Source organism: Hydra viridissima, unplaced genomic scaffold (assembly GCF_058129835.1).
Source record: "Hydra viridissima isolate aposymbiotic clone 2 unplaced genomic scaffold, HvirCarnegie_v1 scaffold_1, whole genome shotgun sequence".
In the NCBI taxonomy this organism is placed as follows: Eukaryota; Metazoa; Cnidaria; class Hydrozoa; order Anthoathecata; family Hydridae; genus Hydra; species Hydra viridissima.
In genome coordinates, this window is record NW_028324300.1 from 12,195,331 (window position 1) to 12,211,710 (window position 16,380).

The 16,380-nt window shown below is 29.7% G+C and overlaps 2 protein-coding genes across 6 annotated transcripts; both read left to right on the forward strand.

The window, feature by feature from the left end:
- Window positions 1-495: 495 nt before the first annotated feature.
- LOC149893374 (uncharacterized) lies at window positions 496-4,221 on the forward strand. 5 transcript variants are annotated; one of them, XM_090072062.1, is made up of 10 exons: window positions 511-736; window positions 919-1,056; window positions 1,709-1,899; window positions 2,031-2,136; window positions 2,250-2,354; window positions 2,468-2,572; window positions 2,689-2,790; window positions 3,070-3,260; window positions 3,403-3,508; window positions 3,598-4,221. In XM_090072062.1, the coding sequence occupies exons 2-10, from the start codon at window positions 939-941 to the stop codon at window positions 4,134-4,136; spliced, it is 1,563 nt and encodes a 520-aa protein (XP_089928188.1). In that variant the 5' UTR covers window positions 511-736; window positions 919-938; the 3' UTR covers window positions 4,137-4,221. The 5 variants fall into 5 exon arrangements, with proteins under 5 accessions (XP_089928183.1, XP_089928172.1, XP_089928188.1 ...); XM_090072040.1 differs by having other exon boundaries at window positions 549-736; window positions 914-1,056; window positions 2,686-2,790; XM_090072053.1 differs by having other exon boundaries at window positions 549-736; window positions 2,686-2,790.
- Window positions 4,222-6,277: 2,056 nt separating this feature from the next.
- Window positions 6,278-13,625, forward strand: LOC145187614 (coatomer subunit epsilon-like). Its single transcript, XM_090072143.1, has 12 exons — window positions 6,278-6,414; window positions 8,032-8,094; window positions 8,293-8,393; window positions 10,511-10,607; window positions 10,849-10,898; window positions 11,080-11,133; window positions 11,248-11,269; window positions 11,386-11,445; window positions 11,592-11,747; window positions 12,019-12,087; window positions 12,187-12,261; window positions 13,371-13,625. Exons 1-12 carry the CDS (start codon window positions 6,319-6,321, stop codon window positions 13,425-13,427), a joined length of 900 nt encoding a protein of 299 aa, XP_089928269.1. The 5' UTR covers window positions 6,278-6,318; the 3' UTR covers window positions 13,428-13,625.
- The last annotated feature ends 2,755 nt before the right edge of the window (window positions 13,626-16,380 follow it).

The window sequence follows — 16,380 nt, forward strand, 5'->3', positions numbered from 1 at the left end:
TTCTTAGATGTGATGCTTTGAGATTTCATTGATTTTGAACAAAAACTCTCAAAATCATTGGGTAAACGAGGCAAAGAATGTTTACATTCAAAGATCGTGAATATTTTCTGTTGTAAAAAACAAAACTATGGTAAAAAAAAAAAAAAAAAAAAAAACGCTCCTGCATAGTCGTTCGAGCTTAAACAAAAAGATTTAATGACTTTTACAGATTTTACAATCAGACAGGAATAAACCAAATTCTCCGCTTTTAACTTCTTGGAAGCGGGTTTCTAACCGTTGATTCTTATCACTCTTATTTGGCTAAGTCTTACAACTCTTAGTTCATATATGTTATTTATTTCACTACAACTTCTTTTTACGCGATATTCTCAGCGTTCTGTTGCTAAAAAGAAGCTGCAGTTTTAATTCGGGCTCACTTTATGTGGTGTTTCGTCTTAACTAGATGATCGATTTTTGCCTCGAGTTAAGTAAAAGTTCATTATATGACGTCAAATTTAGATGACGTCAAATTTGGAGACTGTTTATTTTTAAAAAATAGTTGGTTCGTCATTCGAATTAGTTTCGAGAGTTAGAAGAGTGAATTTAAGAGAGGTCGTTTTTTTCATATATGAAATCATACACATACTGATTTTGATTTTTGGAGTAAGTAAAATCGCTTCAGATTTAGTTCCTGAGCCGCTTGATTGCTGCTCCTCTGAACTCTGATCAAGTTGCGTTAGAAGTTGTTTGTGAACAAGTAAGTTGTCTATTTCTATTAAATATCTATATTTCTATACTATTGAATAGAAATGCATGTTATTGAATAGAGTAGGAAAGTCGATGACTATTCCTAAATAAGTTTTCTTTTTAAGAACAGGCTAAAAATACTAAGATCAAAAATGTAAGCACACTCTAATTTTCTCCGTTTTTCAAGGAAAGATTTAGTTGCGAGCTTTTAAATGGACGTTTCGTCGGCAGATAAACCGACTCTAAGAACACCTGACTACTCAATGTTCGATGTCGGTACGAAACCAAAAGTAAAAAACACTGCTGCTCATACTACGTCTAAAAAAGACGGTAAGTTTCGATTTTGTGAATTCTTTGATTCGGAAACTCGTCCGCAGTTGCTTATAACCGGCTATTTTATTTTTGAAATGCGTTAATCTGAGTACGTTACTTGATTTTGTGCTACAAGGTTTACAGTTTAACAACAGAAACAGGTTTGCTATGAAAAACTGACAGTTAAAGGAAACTTTGAACTATAATTTGAAAACTAATAATTTTAAGACTAACTTTTAAGACCATTTCGGTTTAAAAAAAAAAAAACAACTTCCGTAGCTGCTCTTTTATAGCAGCTTCGAAAGTTTTTATTAAGCAAGAATTTAAAAATACTAACGAAAGAATGGAAATCGTGATAAAAAAAAAAAAAAAGCAAAAAATAAAAAACTCAGCTGAAAAAGAAATAGGGTAGAAATAATTATTAACGCTAAAAAAACAAAAAAAAAAAAAGTCACGATGCTGCCACTCGCATTGATTTAAAAAAAAAATCAAGTTAGAAAAACGCTTTTGCTTTAAAAGTTTCATCATTGTTAATTCGTATTAAATTAAACACATAAAGCAGAACATTCGGAAAAATCTAGACTCAACGCAGTAAATACATTAAATAGATTCAGTTGAAACTGGCAACAGTGTTTTTCTTACGTCAGCTTCTCATTATCTAATTTTTAAGAGGGGGACTCAAGTTACGACGAAAGATTCAAATTGTTAAATGAACGACTGCAAAGTGTCAACCGTTGCTTGAAAGAAAAACCCGCAAAGAAAACTGATAAAGACTCTCATAACAAGAGCAAACAACAGGTGAAAGAAGGCAAGAACTGGATCGAGAAGAAGAAAGTTCAAATCATGAAAAAGTTTAAAATGGTAAACACTTTGTTTAGCTATTTAAAACAAAATACTTCTCATACAATGAACTTAAAGCAGAAAGAAACGTAACTTGAAGCAGTAGTTATGCATAAAACATTCTTACTGTTTTTCATTTCTCAACAACTCAGTTGCCAAAAAATAACAACACTGTGGAGATCATTGAATTGCATGAAACGGCAAAGAAGCCCGTCGTGGCATTGACAGAAACGTTGGTTGAAACGGAGTCAATGCGAAGTTTGTATTATTGATATTACACTTCTCATTAGTAAGATTAGGTTTTCGTTGAAATATGCATTTGGACGATTTTATGGGGCTTGCTCCTGACCATTATATGACATTTGTTTTAGAAGAAGGAGAAAAAGTTCAAGACTTTCATCTTAATGAGTTACCATCCATTAATGAGAAAGCGAAGAGCCTTCCATTAGAATTTGAAGACGCAGAGCCCATCCAAAGTTTGTATATTTGATATTACACTTCTCATTAGTAAGATTAGGTTTTCGTTGAAATATACATTTGGACGATTTTATGGGGCTTGCTCCTGACCATTATATGACATTTGTTTTAGAAGAAGGAGAAAAAGTTCAAGACTTTCATCTTAATGAGTTACCATCCATTAATGAGAAAGCGAAGAGCCTTCCATTAGAATTTGAAGACGCAGAGCCCATCCAAAGTTTGTATATTTGATATTACACTTCTCATTAGTAAGATTAGGTTTTCGTTGAAATCTGCATTTGGACAGTTTTATAGGATTTGCTCCTGTCTTATAAATGACTTTTGTTTTAGAAGAAGAGGAAAAAATCCAAGACTTTAACATCAAAGAGTTACCGGTCATTAATGAGAAAGGGAAGAGCTTTCCATTAAAATTTGACAACTCAGAGTCAATCCAAAGTTTGTATTATTGCCTCTATTCTCTGTCTGTCTGTCAGTCTGTCTGTCTGTCTGTCTGTCTGTCTGTCTGTCTGTCTGTCTGTCTGTCTGTCTGTCTGTCTGTCTGCAAAAAGCTTTTGTTATAAAGTTTTCTTCATTGTTAATTCGTATTAAATTAAACACAAAAAGCAGAACATTTGGAAAAATCCAGACTCAACGCAGTAAATGCATTAAATAGATTCAGTTTAAACTGGCAGCAGTGTTTTTCTTACGTCAGCTTCTCATTATCTTATTTTTTAGAGTGGGACTCAAGTGACGACGACAGTTTCAAGTCGTTAAACGAACGACAGCAAAAGGTTAACCGTTGCTTGAAAGAAAAACCCGCAAAGAAAACTGATAAAGACTTTCAAAACAAGAGCAAGCAACAAGTCGAAGAAGGCAAGAACTGTATCGAGAAGAAGAACGCTCAAATCATAAAAATGTTTCAAATAGTAAACACTTTGTTTAGTTATTTAAAACAAAATGCTTTTCATGCAATATTTTTGTTCGCGCTATTTATGAACTTACGGCAGAACGAAATTTACCTTGAAGCAGTTGCTATTCATAACAGATTCTTACTGTTTTTCAATTCAGGTACCAAAAAATGACAACAATGTGGAGCTCTTTCAATTGAATGAAACGGCAAAGAAGCCCGTTGTTGCATTAACACAGATGTTGGTTGACACGGAGTCAATCCAAAGTTTGTATTTTTGAACTCACTTTTGTTCTAGTTGAAATCTGCTTTTGATACGGAGATCGTGTCGTGACTGTTCTGTTCTTTTGTTTTAGAAAACGAAAACATAGCAAGCACTAAGAAAGAAATGAGCTTTTCTTCACCAACCGGAGCTGCGCTGTGTTTTAAAGAAAAGGATGCTTCGTGCGAACTGATGAAGGAGAAAAACCTGACTGCCAGGTTGTTGAACCGGCTAGGTTTTGAACGAAAAAAGCGTATCGATGCTGAAAAGGAAGTTCAATCAGCCATAAAACAGTTAAACTTCTACAAACAAAAATTGATAGATACGGAAAATGAGTTGGAGGCGAATGAAAAACAACGAATCATTGACGAGCAAGTTCGTAACGACAAATACCGTCGTCTCAAAGAAAAAGCAAAAGCAATGCTAAACAAGAAAAACAGTGTTATTGAATCTTTGAAGACCCAGCTAGATGTCGAAAGAAAAATGCGCGAAGTCGCTGAAAGACAAACCTTGGAAGAACAAAGATGGCACGAAACTCATCACGCTCCCGATATCGTTCCGTTAGCGTTCGAAGCAATAGACAAGCTTGTAGGAAACAAAACAAAGGTCGAAAAGAACCATTTCATACTTTAGTTTATAGAATGCGGGCAGAAAAATAGTTATAGTAATATTTAATGATTAACGTTTTTTTGAAGAATTAAAGTTTAGTTCGTTTTAAGAACTGCTTTTTTCTTTTCTAGATAAAACTGTTATATCTCTATAAAATCGTTAAAATAAATTTGTTTCACAAATCATCAAAAGAAAGCCTGCGGGAATATGCGCATTTAGACATCTTTTATATCACTTTGTTCATCGTGAAGATGTCTTTTACAATTTCGTTTTAAGGACGTGTTGAAGATGTCTTTTCTTTGCTCTGGGAATATATCAATCGATCATTTGTTTTAACGATGTGTTTTTAACGAGTTGTTTCTTTAACAATATGTCTTTCAAGTTGTTGAGTCTACTTTTGCGTCAGTTTATTCACTCGACGAGTCTTTCTTTTTTCGTGTTCGTGATTTTTCATAGCTTGTCTAAGGTAAAGGTAGGTTTGCGAAGCGAATTTCTCAAGGAATAATTAAAACGGCAACAATGTTGTTGATTTTACATGATGGAAGTAGTAAAGTCAAGAGCAATAAGGGCTTTTTTGTTTTATAATCATAGCTTATAAACTTTTAGGGTGATTTAAAGTCGAGCTTATCATCATACGTTAGAATGTTTAGGATTTGACGTCCATAAGTTTTAAACAAAAAGTACCATTTGGACTCCATTTTTTGGCTTGTGGGAGGGGGAGGGGAGGAGTATGAGGAGTAAATAGTCTTGATTATAGCGATTATTTATAAGAATGAGGTTTTGAAAACAGCGTTTTGTTGTTTGATAATGTACGCCAAGCGAATTATTAAAGCAATTATAATAAAATGGCAACAATCACAGTAATTTGATTTTAAGTAGCAAAAGGATGAAAACATATAGCAATTAATGCAATCATTTATATTGTTTATGTATCAGACAAACATCTTTAGAGGGAGTAAAAATAAAGAATAGTTTTACAAAGCGAAGAGTAGTAAAAAAAATTATCACTGAGTGGTTATTCAAATATATAATAGCAACTAAAGTATTCAAAAATATTGCTAAAGTTCGTAAAGGATGCTATCAAAAAACGGGGTTTGGAATAAAAGGATATATTAATATATAGTATAGTATACTTTATCTTTAACAACAGTTGAAAAATGACATTGCAATGAGTCTACATTAGTTGCGTATACCTTTCAGATGACATTGGTTACCAATCTGAATACATACCATCCCCTCCCACAGTTCAGTTATTGTGGGATTTTTTCTAAATACTGCTTTTTAATATAGATTTTCTTTAGTATTCAGGTCTGGTGACATATTGATGAGTACTAGTAGAACCAAAAATGGCGATTTTGTTTTAATATTGTCTAGCAGTTGTAATTCACTTTTTTCTTCTTGTTTCACGTTTTGATTCAAACTTCAATTTATTGGCAAACTTTGTAGATGAGCATTCGACATTATCTTGAATTTATTTATAAATTCTATCTTGTTAAGGAAGGTTTCTTGATCAATTAATGTTTTCCTTAAGTGCCAGGCACGCTCCATTTTATGCATAACTTAATGAACGTCAAAACACATATTAATATCACTTGTGGCTTAAATTTTAGGCATACGTTAAATATTTTTTATTACAGTATTTAGTGTTTTTTTCCCTCATCGACTCAATTCTCGATTAACATTAGGCTCTTACAAATTATTTTAGATAAATATTTTTTTAAGCTCAAACGTGAAAAAAAATAAGCTTGAAAAACTTCTTCAAAAACCTTTGAAAGACTGAATTTCATTACTAAAATTATACACATGCTTTTGGATGCAACTTTTTGGTTATAAGTAGGAAAAAAAAAATTTTTTTCTTCATCCTTTGTTTGAAACTTTTTGTATTCTATATATATTAAATAATTAATTACAAAGTTGACTAAACTACAAATACAATAAGGAACCACTTTCGTCATATTACGACAGCACACCCTAACACCCTCAATGATATATATTTCATAACTTGATAAACAATTAAAAGCTTTTTTTTTTAAGTAAAAACTTTTACTTTTTTAAGTAAAAAAAAATCACACACACAAGTATTGTATTTTTACTTAATGGTTAATGAATTTAAAAAAATGACAAAATAGCAAAATTAATTGCAATTTAGGCGCGCCATTAAACTAAATCGGTCAAAAACAAAAATTTAAAAGCATCGGAAAACAATATGGCCAATAATGACGTGGATGAACTTTTTGAAGTCAAGAATTCGTTTTATATAGGAAATTTCCAACATTGTATAAATGAAGCACAAACATTAACTGTATGAGTATTAAATAGTTTCTAAGAAACAATCATGTAAAACTTGGCTTGATTAATCATTAAAAATTTTGGTCAACTTTTATTAACAATCAGACGACTTTTCCAAAGTTATTAAAGTTAAGTCTAAATTGAGCCTATTGCCTAAATTAAGTAAATTTTATTGCCTAAAATGACTAAATATTTTTTGGATTTCTTGATGCCACTTTTGATTAAATAATTATTACCCTAAATTTTCTTTCTGTGTGGTATTAAAAATTAAATCTATTATAAACAGAGGTAAAATGAAAGCTATTTACACTCAAACCAGTCCAAAACTAAATTTTTATTTAGATTTCTTTCTTTTCATTAGGTTGTTCAATATCAGTTAATAAATATCAAGCTTTACGTGTTTAGATAATGTATTTAATTAAATGCTTTTCTAGGGATCAAACTATCATTCTAGCTGAACTTCTTTTCTATAAATTGTTGTCAAAATATTAAAGTAAATACCATTTATTAAGCAATTTTATATTGCTTTTTTTTTTTAATTATAAATACTTTCTTAATTTTTAATAATTAAAAAGTTATTTTCGAATTATTTCCAAGTCTAAATATTAAAAATTTATATGATTAATCAGTTAAAGTATTTGAAATACAAAAATACTTAGAACAAAATTTTTTTGAAATAGTTATCTTAAATGATTTTAAAAATATTTTTCATTTAAATATTTTGATATATGTATTTCAAATAGAAAAACACTTGGTTTGGTTTTTTGTTTGATTTTTACCATTGGTCAGTGCTGAGATTTAGGAGTCAAATTAGTGCCACAAAAATTATCATTATGATCAATGGCCACATGGTTAATGGTTATGGGTTTAAGAGACACTGAGAAGATTGTTTTTTGTAGAAATACCTGTCATGCTGAAAAAACCTGCTGCTTATTGTAAAGCAAAAGATTTAACTAGTAATCAAATAATCTCTGATAAATGATCATTCTATGCTGAAATATATAAATTTTTAGAGGATATTATTCTCTTAAAACTTTTAAATAAAAGAAATGTGATATGAGGTTCAAATATATTTTTTAGGTTTTTTCAATATTTACATTCAGTTTTAGATTAAAATAGTGATAATCTATTTTTCTTTTTTTTAAAGTAATGAAAAAATTGCTCAACTAAATCACTTTTATAATTCAAATTGCAGCTTTATTTTTACTACATGCACTTTATTGAGCTATTTGTTACTAAGGTGACCAACCATTCTCCTTTTGTAAGTTCTGTCCTCCCTTGTAAAGTTTAAACATAATGAAATATGAAGTATTGTAGTTGTTTTTACTATTCACATATCATATAATAGTGTAATACTGTTGCAAGAAGAAGTTTCTTCCATTTACAACATTTGTTTGTCCTCTTTTTATTGTAAAAAAGTTGGTCATCTTATTGTTACTGCAATATTGGTTTATCCAAGAAGACTTTCATATATATTTTTAAAAACAAGTAGAAAAAATAAAAATGATTTTTCTATTTTTAATGTTTGTTTGTTTTTTTAATTAATATAGGATAAGATGATAAAGCAAAATTGTGCAGTTCTAATTATATATTACTATATGTTTTCTAATGGCCTTTTTTTAAACTTTAGTTATCGTCCTCTGAGTTGCGATTGGAAAGAGATATATTTTTGTATCGTGCTTATATTGCTCAGGTATAGCTACCAAGTGTCAAAAGAAAGGATTTTAAATAAAATGTTTTGGTTGTTGTTCTTTTTAGTTTTTTAACTTTTCATTTTTTCATATACCAAGCAAACATTTTCAAACAGCTTTTGATTATTTTTTGACTGTTTGTTTTTTTTTTTTGGATCTTCTGTTGCTGTGTTTTTCAACATAGGTTATTTGCCTTTTAGAATAAGTTTGGATTGGTTCTTGATGAAATAAAATCTTCTTCACCTCCTGAGTTATTGGCTGTTCGTATACTCGCAGACTATTTTCAAAATGTCTCTAAAAGGTTATAATTTTTGTTAAACTAATTTATTTTTCTACAAAAATTATGTTTCATTCTTCAGAATTAACTTTAGCAACTTTTGTTTTTCCCACCTTTTACAGCTAAGTCTCTTCACAGTCAGGTTAGGCAACTCATAGAAAATGTTGATTTATGAGCTATCTTGTCTAATGAAGAGAGCATTTTTACATTTAACATTAAACAAGTTGGAAATGTATAGTTTGTGACTTTTTTTGTGTGCATATTTTCAATATTGAGTAAAGGCACTTTTCTGTTAATTTTACTTTATTATTGTTATTATTATTATTACTATTATTATTTTTATTGTTGTTATTATTATTATCATTATTATTATTATTATTAATGTTATTATTATTATTATTATTATTGTTGTTATTATTATTATTATTATTATTAGTAGTAGTAGTAGTAGTAGTAGTAGTAGTAGTAGTAGTAGTAGCAGCAGCAGCAGCAGCAGCAGCAGCAGCAGCAGCAGCAGCAGCAGCAGCAGCAGCAGCAGCAGCAGCAGCAGCAGTAGTAGTAGTAGTAGTAGTATCATTATTAGTATTAGTATTATTATTATTAGTATTAGTATTAGTATTAGTATTATTATTATTATTATTATTCATGATAAAACATTCCTTTGTATAGATTTAATTGTATAAAATCTTCTCTTAAATTTGGAAGATGATCTTGGAAAAATTTTAGCAAACCAGTACCTACCCAACATAGACTCTGAAGCTGCTTTAAACTCTAAACCATTGTGGATTTATGAGGCTGTAACCAGCTGTTAGAAATTTAAACCATAGTGGCTTGAGCTGAATTGGTTCTAAGCTGTAGACAGCTATCAATCTCATAGCTTATGGTGGTTGGAAAATGAAGGCAGCCTTTGTGAAATGTATTGAGTCAGTTTAAGCCGGGTAGCCACTCATAGATTGACTAAGCCAGCTTTAAAATTAAAATTTTTTCAGTTTTGGGGTCTAAACCCATAGACCAATGTTACCTAAGTCTTAAGGTAATGTGGACCTTTATCATAGTTTTGCCCTTAATCTATAGATATCTGTAGATAGGCAAAATCATGATTGGAATTTTTAACTATCTTTCCAAACCAAAGTTTATATTTAAAATCTAAATTGCAAAATTGAAATTGTTGTTCAACATCTGAACAAATGGGTCTTTATAACATAACATATCAATCTTAAAAATCAAGTTATATGTCTATACAAGTATTTATGCTTAAGCATAAGCTATACTTGGTCACTTACAAGTACCTCTACAAACTGTTCTTGTACATGTTTTCTTTGTTTTTTTCCAATATATACAATATTTTCCTCTTTTAATCCAATATTGCTTCTTCTTTTTTTTTTTTTTTTCTTTTTTTTAAAGCTAATAGATATCAGGAGCATAAATCAACAAAGATAAGCCCTTGCATATACCCAGCCAGCTTAAAAGGAATTTTTTTTTTGGTTAGTGAATGGATTTATATTACCCCACTGAATCTTTAACAGGTAGTTAGATCCACATTATCTCAATAGACCATTTGCATGATGTGTTACGGACATATTTTAACAACTGAATACAAATTTAGGTCTAATTTTTTTTCTTATTCTATCGACCATTTTATACAGAAATAAATTTTGGTAACTTTCATATTTGTGTACCATCTGAAAGTGCTGTAAAATGAAGGAAATCTATTTTGCACATAGCATGTCCTATACAATTTGAAATGGAATGAGCCCATTTAGTAATTACAGTTTGCTTAAATATCATCAAAATTTTTCAATGAAGTTATAGTTTTTTAATATTCTAACTTAATGGTACAATTTCTAGAAACCAAATTATTTATTACTGAAGGTATAAAGTCTACTTTGCTAGAAAGTAATAGACATGGAAGTTGATCTAGCTTTAAGCAAAAGGAACAGTTGTTTATCTTTTTCCATAACTATAGATCAATAAAGTTTAAAATATTAATAATGTTTGAATTCTTGTTATTATGTAGTATCAAAAGTTTTCCCCCCTCAAGTTAAACCTTTATGTTCATTTATTTTATAGTGAGTCATCATCATTTATAGTGAGTCATCGTTATTACATTATAACATAATATAATATTTTTGTTATCTTAGGCAAAGTATTTTAAAACAGCTGGAAGAGAAATTGAAGGGAAGCAACTTTAGCGAATACTTTCTATTAATTGCTGCTATTATATACTATCATGAGCAAGTAAGTCTCATCACTAGTCTACTATAAGTGTATGATCATGCCAATTATACTGTTAAAGTTGTTCTTGTTAGCTATAATCCTAACAAGAACAACTTTAACAGTATAATTAGCAACTCGGTGTTCAGCTGTTCAGTTATTAAATTACTATTAGTCTTTCCTTTGTGTTAAATTAAAGCTGTAATTCATTGTCCTCTGGAAATATTTATATCAAAAGAAATTTTGTGCTTTACCTTATTTTCAGGATACTGACTCAGCTCTTCGCTGCCTTTATCAATCAACTGCTCTGGAATGGTAAGCAATTCAAAACAATTGTTCATAAAAAAAGATCTGTTAAAGTGATATGCATCTTGTTACTTTCTTCTGAGGAAAGTGTGTACCTAACATATTTCTTTAATTTATACCTGCAAGTTTTGTTTATTTTAGATTTATTTTATGAGTTTACCTAATGAGTTGTTTTTTTTTTCTCATTTAGTGCTGCTTTGTCTGTACAAATTTACTTATCAATGGATAGGCTGGACCTTGCTAAGTAAGTCAGAGCTATATTTAGAAGCTTTATACTTACGGCTGTTTACATTTTTCTAATATTTTTTTTTTCCACTAAGATATATTTTAGTTTATCTATGCTCTTTTTTATTTTTAGAAAAGAGCTCACAAGAATGCAGGTAGGCTTTGACAGTTTTTTTCAGTTATTTTTTAATTTTTTTGTTTTTATTTACTTGAATGCTATAGTTCAGACTTTGTACATAACAAAAACACTTACCATTGCCTAAAATTTAAGGGTATGGATGAAGATTCGACTCTTACTCAACTTGCAACAGCATGGCTTAACTTAGCAGTGGTAAATGTAACTTTTATACTAATTTCTTCTGCAATATTAATTTCTGCTTGCAAATTTGAGTTCTGTAGATTATTTCTTTATTCAGGTTTCTTATATTAACGACATCTGCTTTTATAAATAAGCATCAGTTTTTTTTATACTATTAGGGTGGTGAGAAAGCACAAGATGCATACTATATTTTTCAAGAGCTTTGTGATAAATACACACCTACAGTTACACTGTTGAATGCACGAGCTTCTTGTTATATAAGAATGGGAAAATTTGAAGATGCTGAAAGTTCATTACAAGAATCTCAAGAGAGGGTAAGGAATATTTTTAGTATGTTCTATTAAATGATTTTTCTTAAGTTGAGCTGTTTATAAAGGTGAGTTGGTATTTTTGTTTAGAGAATTTTATCAAAATTATTGGAATGTTTTTCTATCTAAAAACTTTTTAAATGCATTTCCTGTTTATGAACAATTGAATGCATATGATATGATTTCTACTAATGTTAGCTATGCTACCAGAGTATAAAGAGGATCTTACATAAACTAATGTATATTTTCAAAACCATAGTTATAATTTTTCATACAGGACAGTAACAATCCTGATACATTAATCAATATGTCCGTTCTTGCCCAACATCTTGGCAAAGCGCCGGAGGTAAATATTTTTGTTCCACTTCTAATATTCTTACATTTATTACTCTACTTTTTTTTTTAAGCTTCTTTAAGCTTTTTTTTTAAAACTGACTTGTTATAGGTGAGCAGTAGATTTATTGCACAGTTGAAATCAGGACATGAAACAAACAGGTTTACCAAAGACTACATTGCTAAGGTTTGATTTTTCTTCTACTGCTTCAAATTATTATGAGAAATATGGGGTAAACTTGGGTATAATGAATTACTTTTGAGGTTTATTAATACTGCTGTTTGATATCACATCATTTCTAGTGATACTTTTAGCTTTAGATGTATAAAGTTGATCATTATTCAGATTTTTATTTAAATATTAAGGTGCGTTAGTCTTTCTCTGCAAATTTCACTACTTCATGAATAGTTAGGAAATACCTTAAAAAAGAGAAACAAATGTTACTATTATGAAAATTTTAAAAAGTTTATTGAACCTCTTCTTCCTTTTTCAAATCATTTCATGAAAATCTGTATAATTTGCTATGGAGATACATAAATTATGGATATATACTTATGCTCATATTAGCAGCTCCATTTTTTACTTTTTAGAGCATGTTTCCTAATTATTCTTGATAGTTGTGTCTTATATGGTAACCTAAGAAGTTCTTAACTATGAAAACAGCTGTAAATGGCAGTATCCTCATTATCGTTGATGAGTTTAGGTATTTGAGGACCATCAAAGATTGTTTTTGTTGCAATTAAAACCATTCATAATACAGCACAAAAATAGTAATCATTATGGTGATTTCTTGGCTCCTTCCTGACCATTGGTAAACCAGTTCTAAAACTGTTCATTGTTCCATTTTTCTTCTGATAAAAAAAAATTGCACGATAACTTTCATTCTTTGCAAACCTGTTGTACACTTAAAGAGATAACTACACTTGCTGCAATTCAGTTAGAAAGTCTGATGAACTTCTGGTTCGAATCTTACTGAAGTAAAAATATGATGAAGCAGATCTGTTGATAATCTTCAAAATAAAGATCCTTTTTCAGACACCTTTTACATCGTTATAGTATTTTTAAAAAAATTAAACATAATTTATCCTTGGAACAATCCAATCTTCATTTGCCTTTGTCTCGACGACCAAAAATTCGTCGTTTTAACCGAAATACTTAAAACTGATTCAAACAACTTTCTGCCATTGGTTGATTTTTGTGTTTTATAGCCCAAGCTAGTTTTTACTTTATTTTGTGGGTATTTTCGAAGCAATTTGTCATCAAGACTAAATATTTTGAAATCTTTTTTTTTTTAGGAAGAAGATTTTAATCGTATTGTCAGCAGCTATGCCGCTTCCGTAAAAGCTCGATAAATAATTTTTAAAAATGGTGACTGGATAAAAAAACGCGCTTCCTAAAGAAACCCCTCAGTCAAGTTTTACGCTGACATTTAGTATCTCTAAAACTACACTTATTACTATTATTATTGCCCTTTTTTATTCTGGGAAATTTAATTTGGGTATTTATAACAAAATAAAATTAGGTTTAAAAATATTTGAAACATTTTGTTATCCTGCTGTTTACTTTCAGTTATTTTATGGGAAATTTCTATCTCACCCATGAAAAAAACCCCGGAACCTAACTGTTAACTAACGAAAAGTTTAAAGGTTTTAGAAAAACCTCTTGACTTTTTTTACAATCGGAGGGAATAATGTGGCCGGATGTACCGTAATGTTTTGCGACATTAAAACTTAAGACGTTAAGTTTCAATCGCTAATCTCAAAATAATCACAGCGCTTACGAAAAATTTCTGAACTCAAGTAATATTTTAAGTTCTATATTTTTAAATATGAAATTTATGCATCCTTTAGTTCTTAATAATCCAATGATGCGTGCTAGAAGGTTAATAGCTTAGCTTCGGTATATGGAAATAAAATCATTTCACGAGTAAAGTTTCAAAACGTTTTTACTGTTGACTTGATTACTTTTCAAGAAATATCACGAAACTTATATTTTCAATGTTTCAAGATTTTTTTTAAGTTTCTTGAGTATTTCAAGATGAATCAAGAAAGAAACTGGTCTTGGAAGAAATAACAAGACACAGTCTCGTTACTTTATGTTAAAAAATGCATTTCAAGACACTGATGCATTTGTGTGAATAAAAACACGTCAGATCATATATTTCTGCTGTTTTAATTGCATAAAGAAATATATTTTAACAAATTTCAGATAATTCGATTTGAAGACTCCACGGGAAGAAACGGCAGGGTCACATGTTGAAAGTTTCTACTTTTTACACTTTCTAGCTTTCCTAACCATGATAGCATATTTTGTATTTGAATTCAAATCAAATAAACGATTTGATGCATATTTAAAGTTTTTCTAAATTTTCCTAAAACTTCGAAACTTATAAAGGTTTAAAAGTTTAATAATGATTTATCTCAAAATGAAAAAATGTGACCCTGCCGTTTCTTCCCGTGGAGTCTTCATTTGAAGACTCCACGGGAAGAAACGGCAGGGTCACATTTTTTCATTTTGAGATAAATCATTATTAAACTTTTAAACCTTTATAAGTTTCGAAGTTTTAGGAAAATTTAGAAAAACTTTGAATATGCATCAAATCATTTATTTGATTTGAATTCAAATACAAAATATGCTATTATGGTTAGTAAAGCTAAAAAGTGTAAAAAGTCGAAACTTTCAAAATGTGACCCTGCCGTTTCTTCCCGTGGAGTCTTCATTTATTTCAAACAACTTATATAGAAATTTGTACTCCATTCGTTATTACTTGTTATTAATGGAAAAAGCAAACACCGATGCTTATTAATACAATTGCATGGAAAGCACCTAAAGTATTGTATAGCAAAATTCTGAAACACCATTTAATATCTAAAACTTAAGATTCCAGTATGATTTATACCTCTTAAGGATTGTCTTTCACATACAGTAGACTTCAAATATGTAGAATGACATTTGGGGTTTGAAAATGAACAGTTCCAACTCACGTGGGTTATTGAAGACAACAAAAATATAATCCGAGAAGAAACCTCTGAAATGTGTGTAATCATAGCACTAAGCTAATAATTAATGTATGGTTTGTACATATTTGATGTCTAGCTACAAAATTCAAGAATTTAAAATCGTTAATTATTGTATGTATACATTGCTACTTACCGTACACTTGTGCTATTAACCTTCTACCACAGTGCTGGGTTGTACTATTTATTATTGTATGTATACATTGCTACTTACCGTACACTTGTGCTATTAACCTTCTACCACAGTGCTGGGTTGTACTATTTATTATTGTATGTATACATTGCTACTTACCGTACACTGGGTTGTACTATTTAAAAAAAAAAAAGTTTTGCGTAAAAAAACTTGAAGTTGAGTTCTAATAATAATACTCTTGCGCTTCAAAACTTGCGCTGAAAGAATTTATTTTTAATTTCATGAGATTTTCCGGGTAAGTGTTAGTTTTTCCTTAAAGATTAAATTTTGATTTTCATGATTACATAAAGCGGTAGAAGACAACACACAATTGTATCCTACACACTCATACAATCTTATTATCGAATTATAGTCGAGTAATACACTCATACAATCGTATTATACACACATGCAATTGAAGAAAATGTTCTAAAAACATTACGCTGCAGATTTAATTGGTTATCAAATATTTAACCAGACTAAAGATGTCTATAATTTAAATACGATATATATGATTTCCTTATCGGCTTACTTTTATTGAATAAACAAATTTTTCTAAATGCAAGAAATTTTATTGCTTTGAAAAGGTTGATGAAGACATCCGAGGTGAAATATTTAAAATACTTTGCAATATCGAATCTAAAAATCAATAAGATATTTACTTAAACATAAAATTAAATATATGGCGTCCCTCTCACATGCAGCCATTTAAAGTTCGTCAAAAATCATTGCTACTATAATAAAAATACAGATTGTAAGATATCTTCCTGAAACACGTAAATGAAAATCCATGAACTTTTCATTAGCTTCAATACAATTCGAATTGGGGAGATCGGGGCTAGTTGTGACACCATTTTAAAAACTATATTTATTTCCAGTGACTTTTGATTTTAATTTTTTATAACCCCGCAAAGAAATTTTTTATAAAAAAAAGCTTGTAGGGTAAAAAAATTCATTTTAGTGACGCATGAATCCATATTTTAGTGATGTATGAATCCCATATTCGATAGTTATAATACAAAACTTAGTTATTATGCGAGAGTGAAAATAAAATGAAAAAAAAAAAACACATTGTTTTAAAAGTATAAAAGTTGCAAAAAATTTATTAATTAGTCT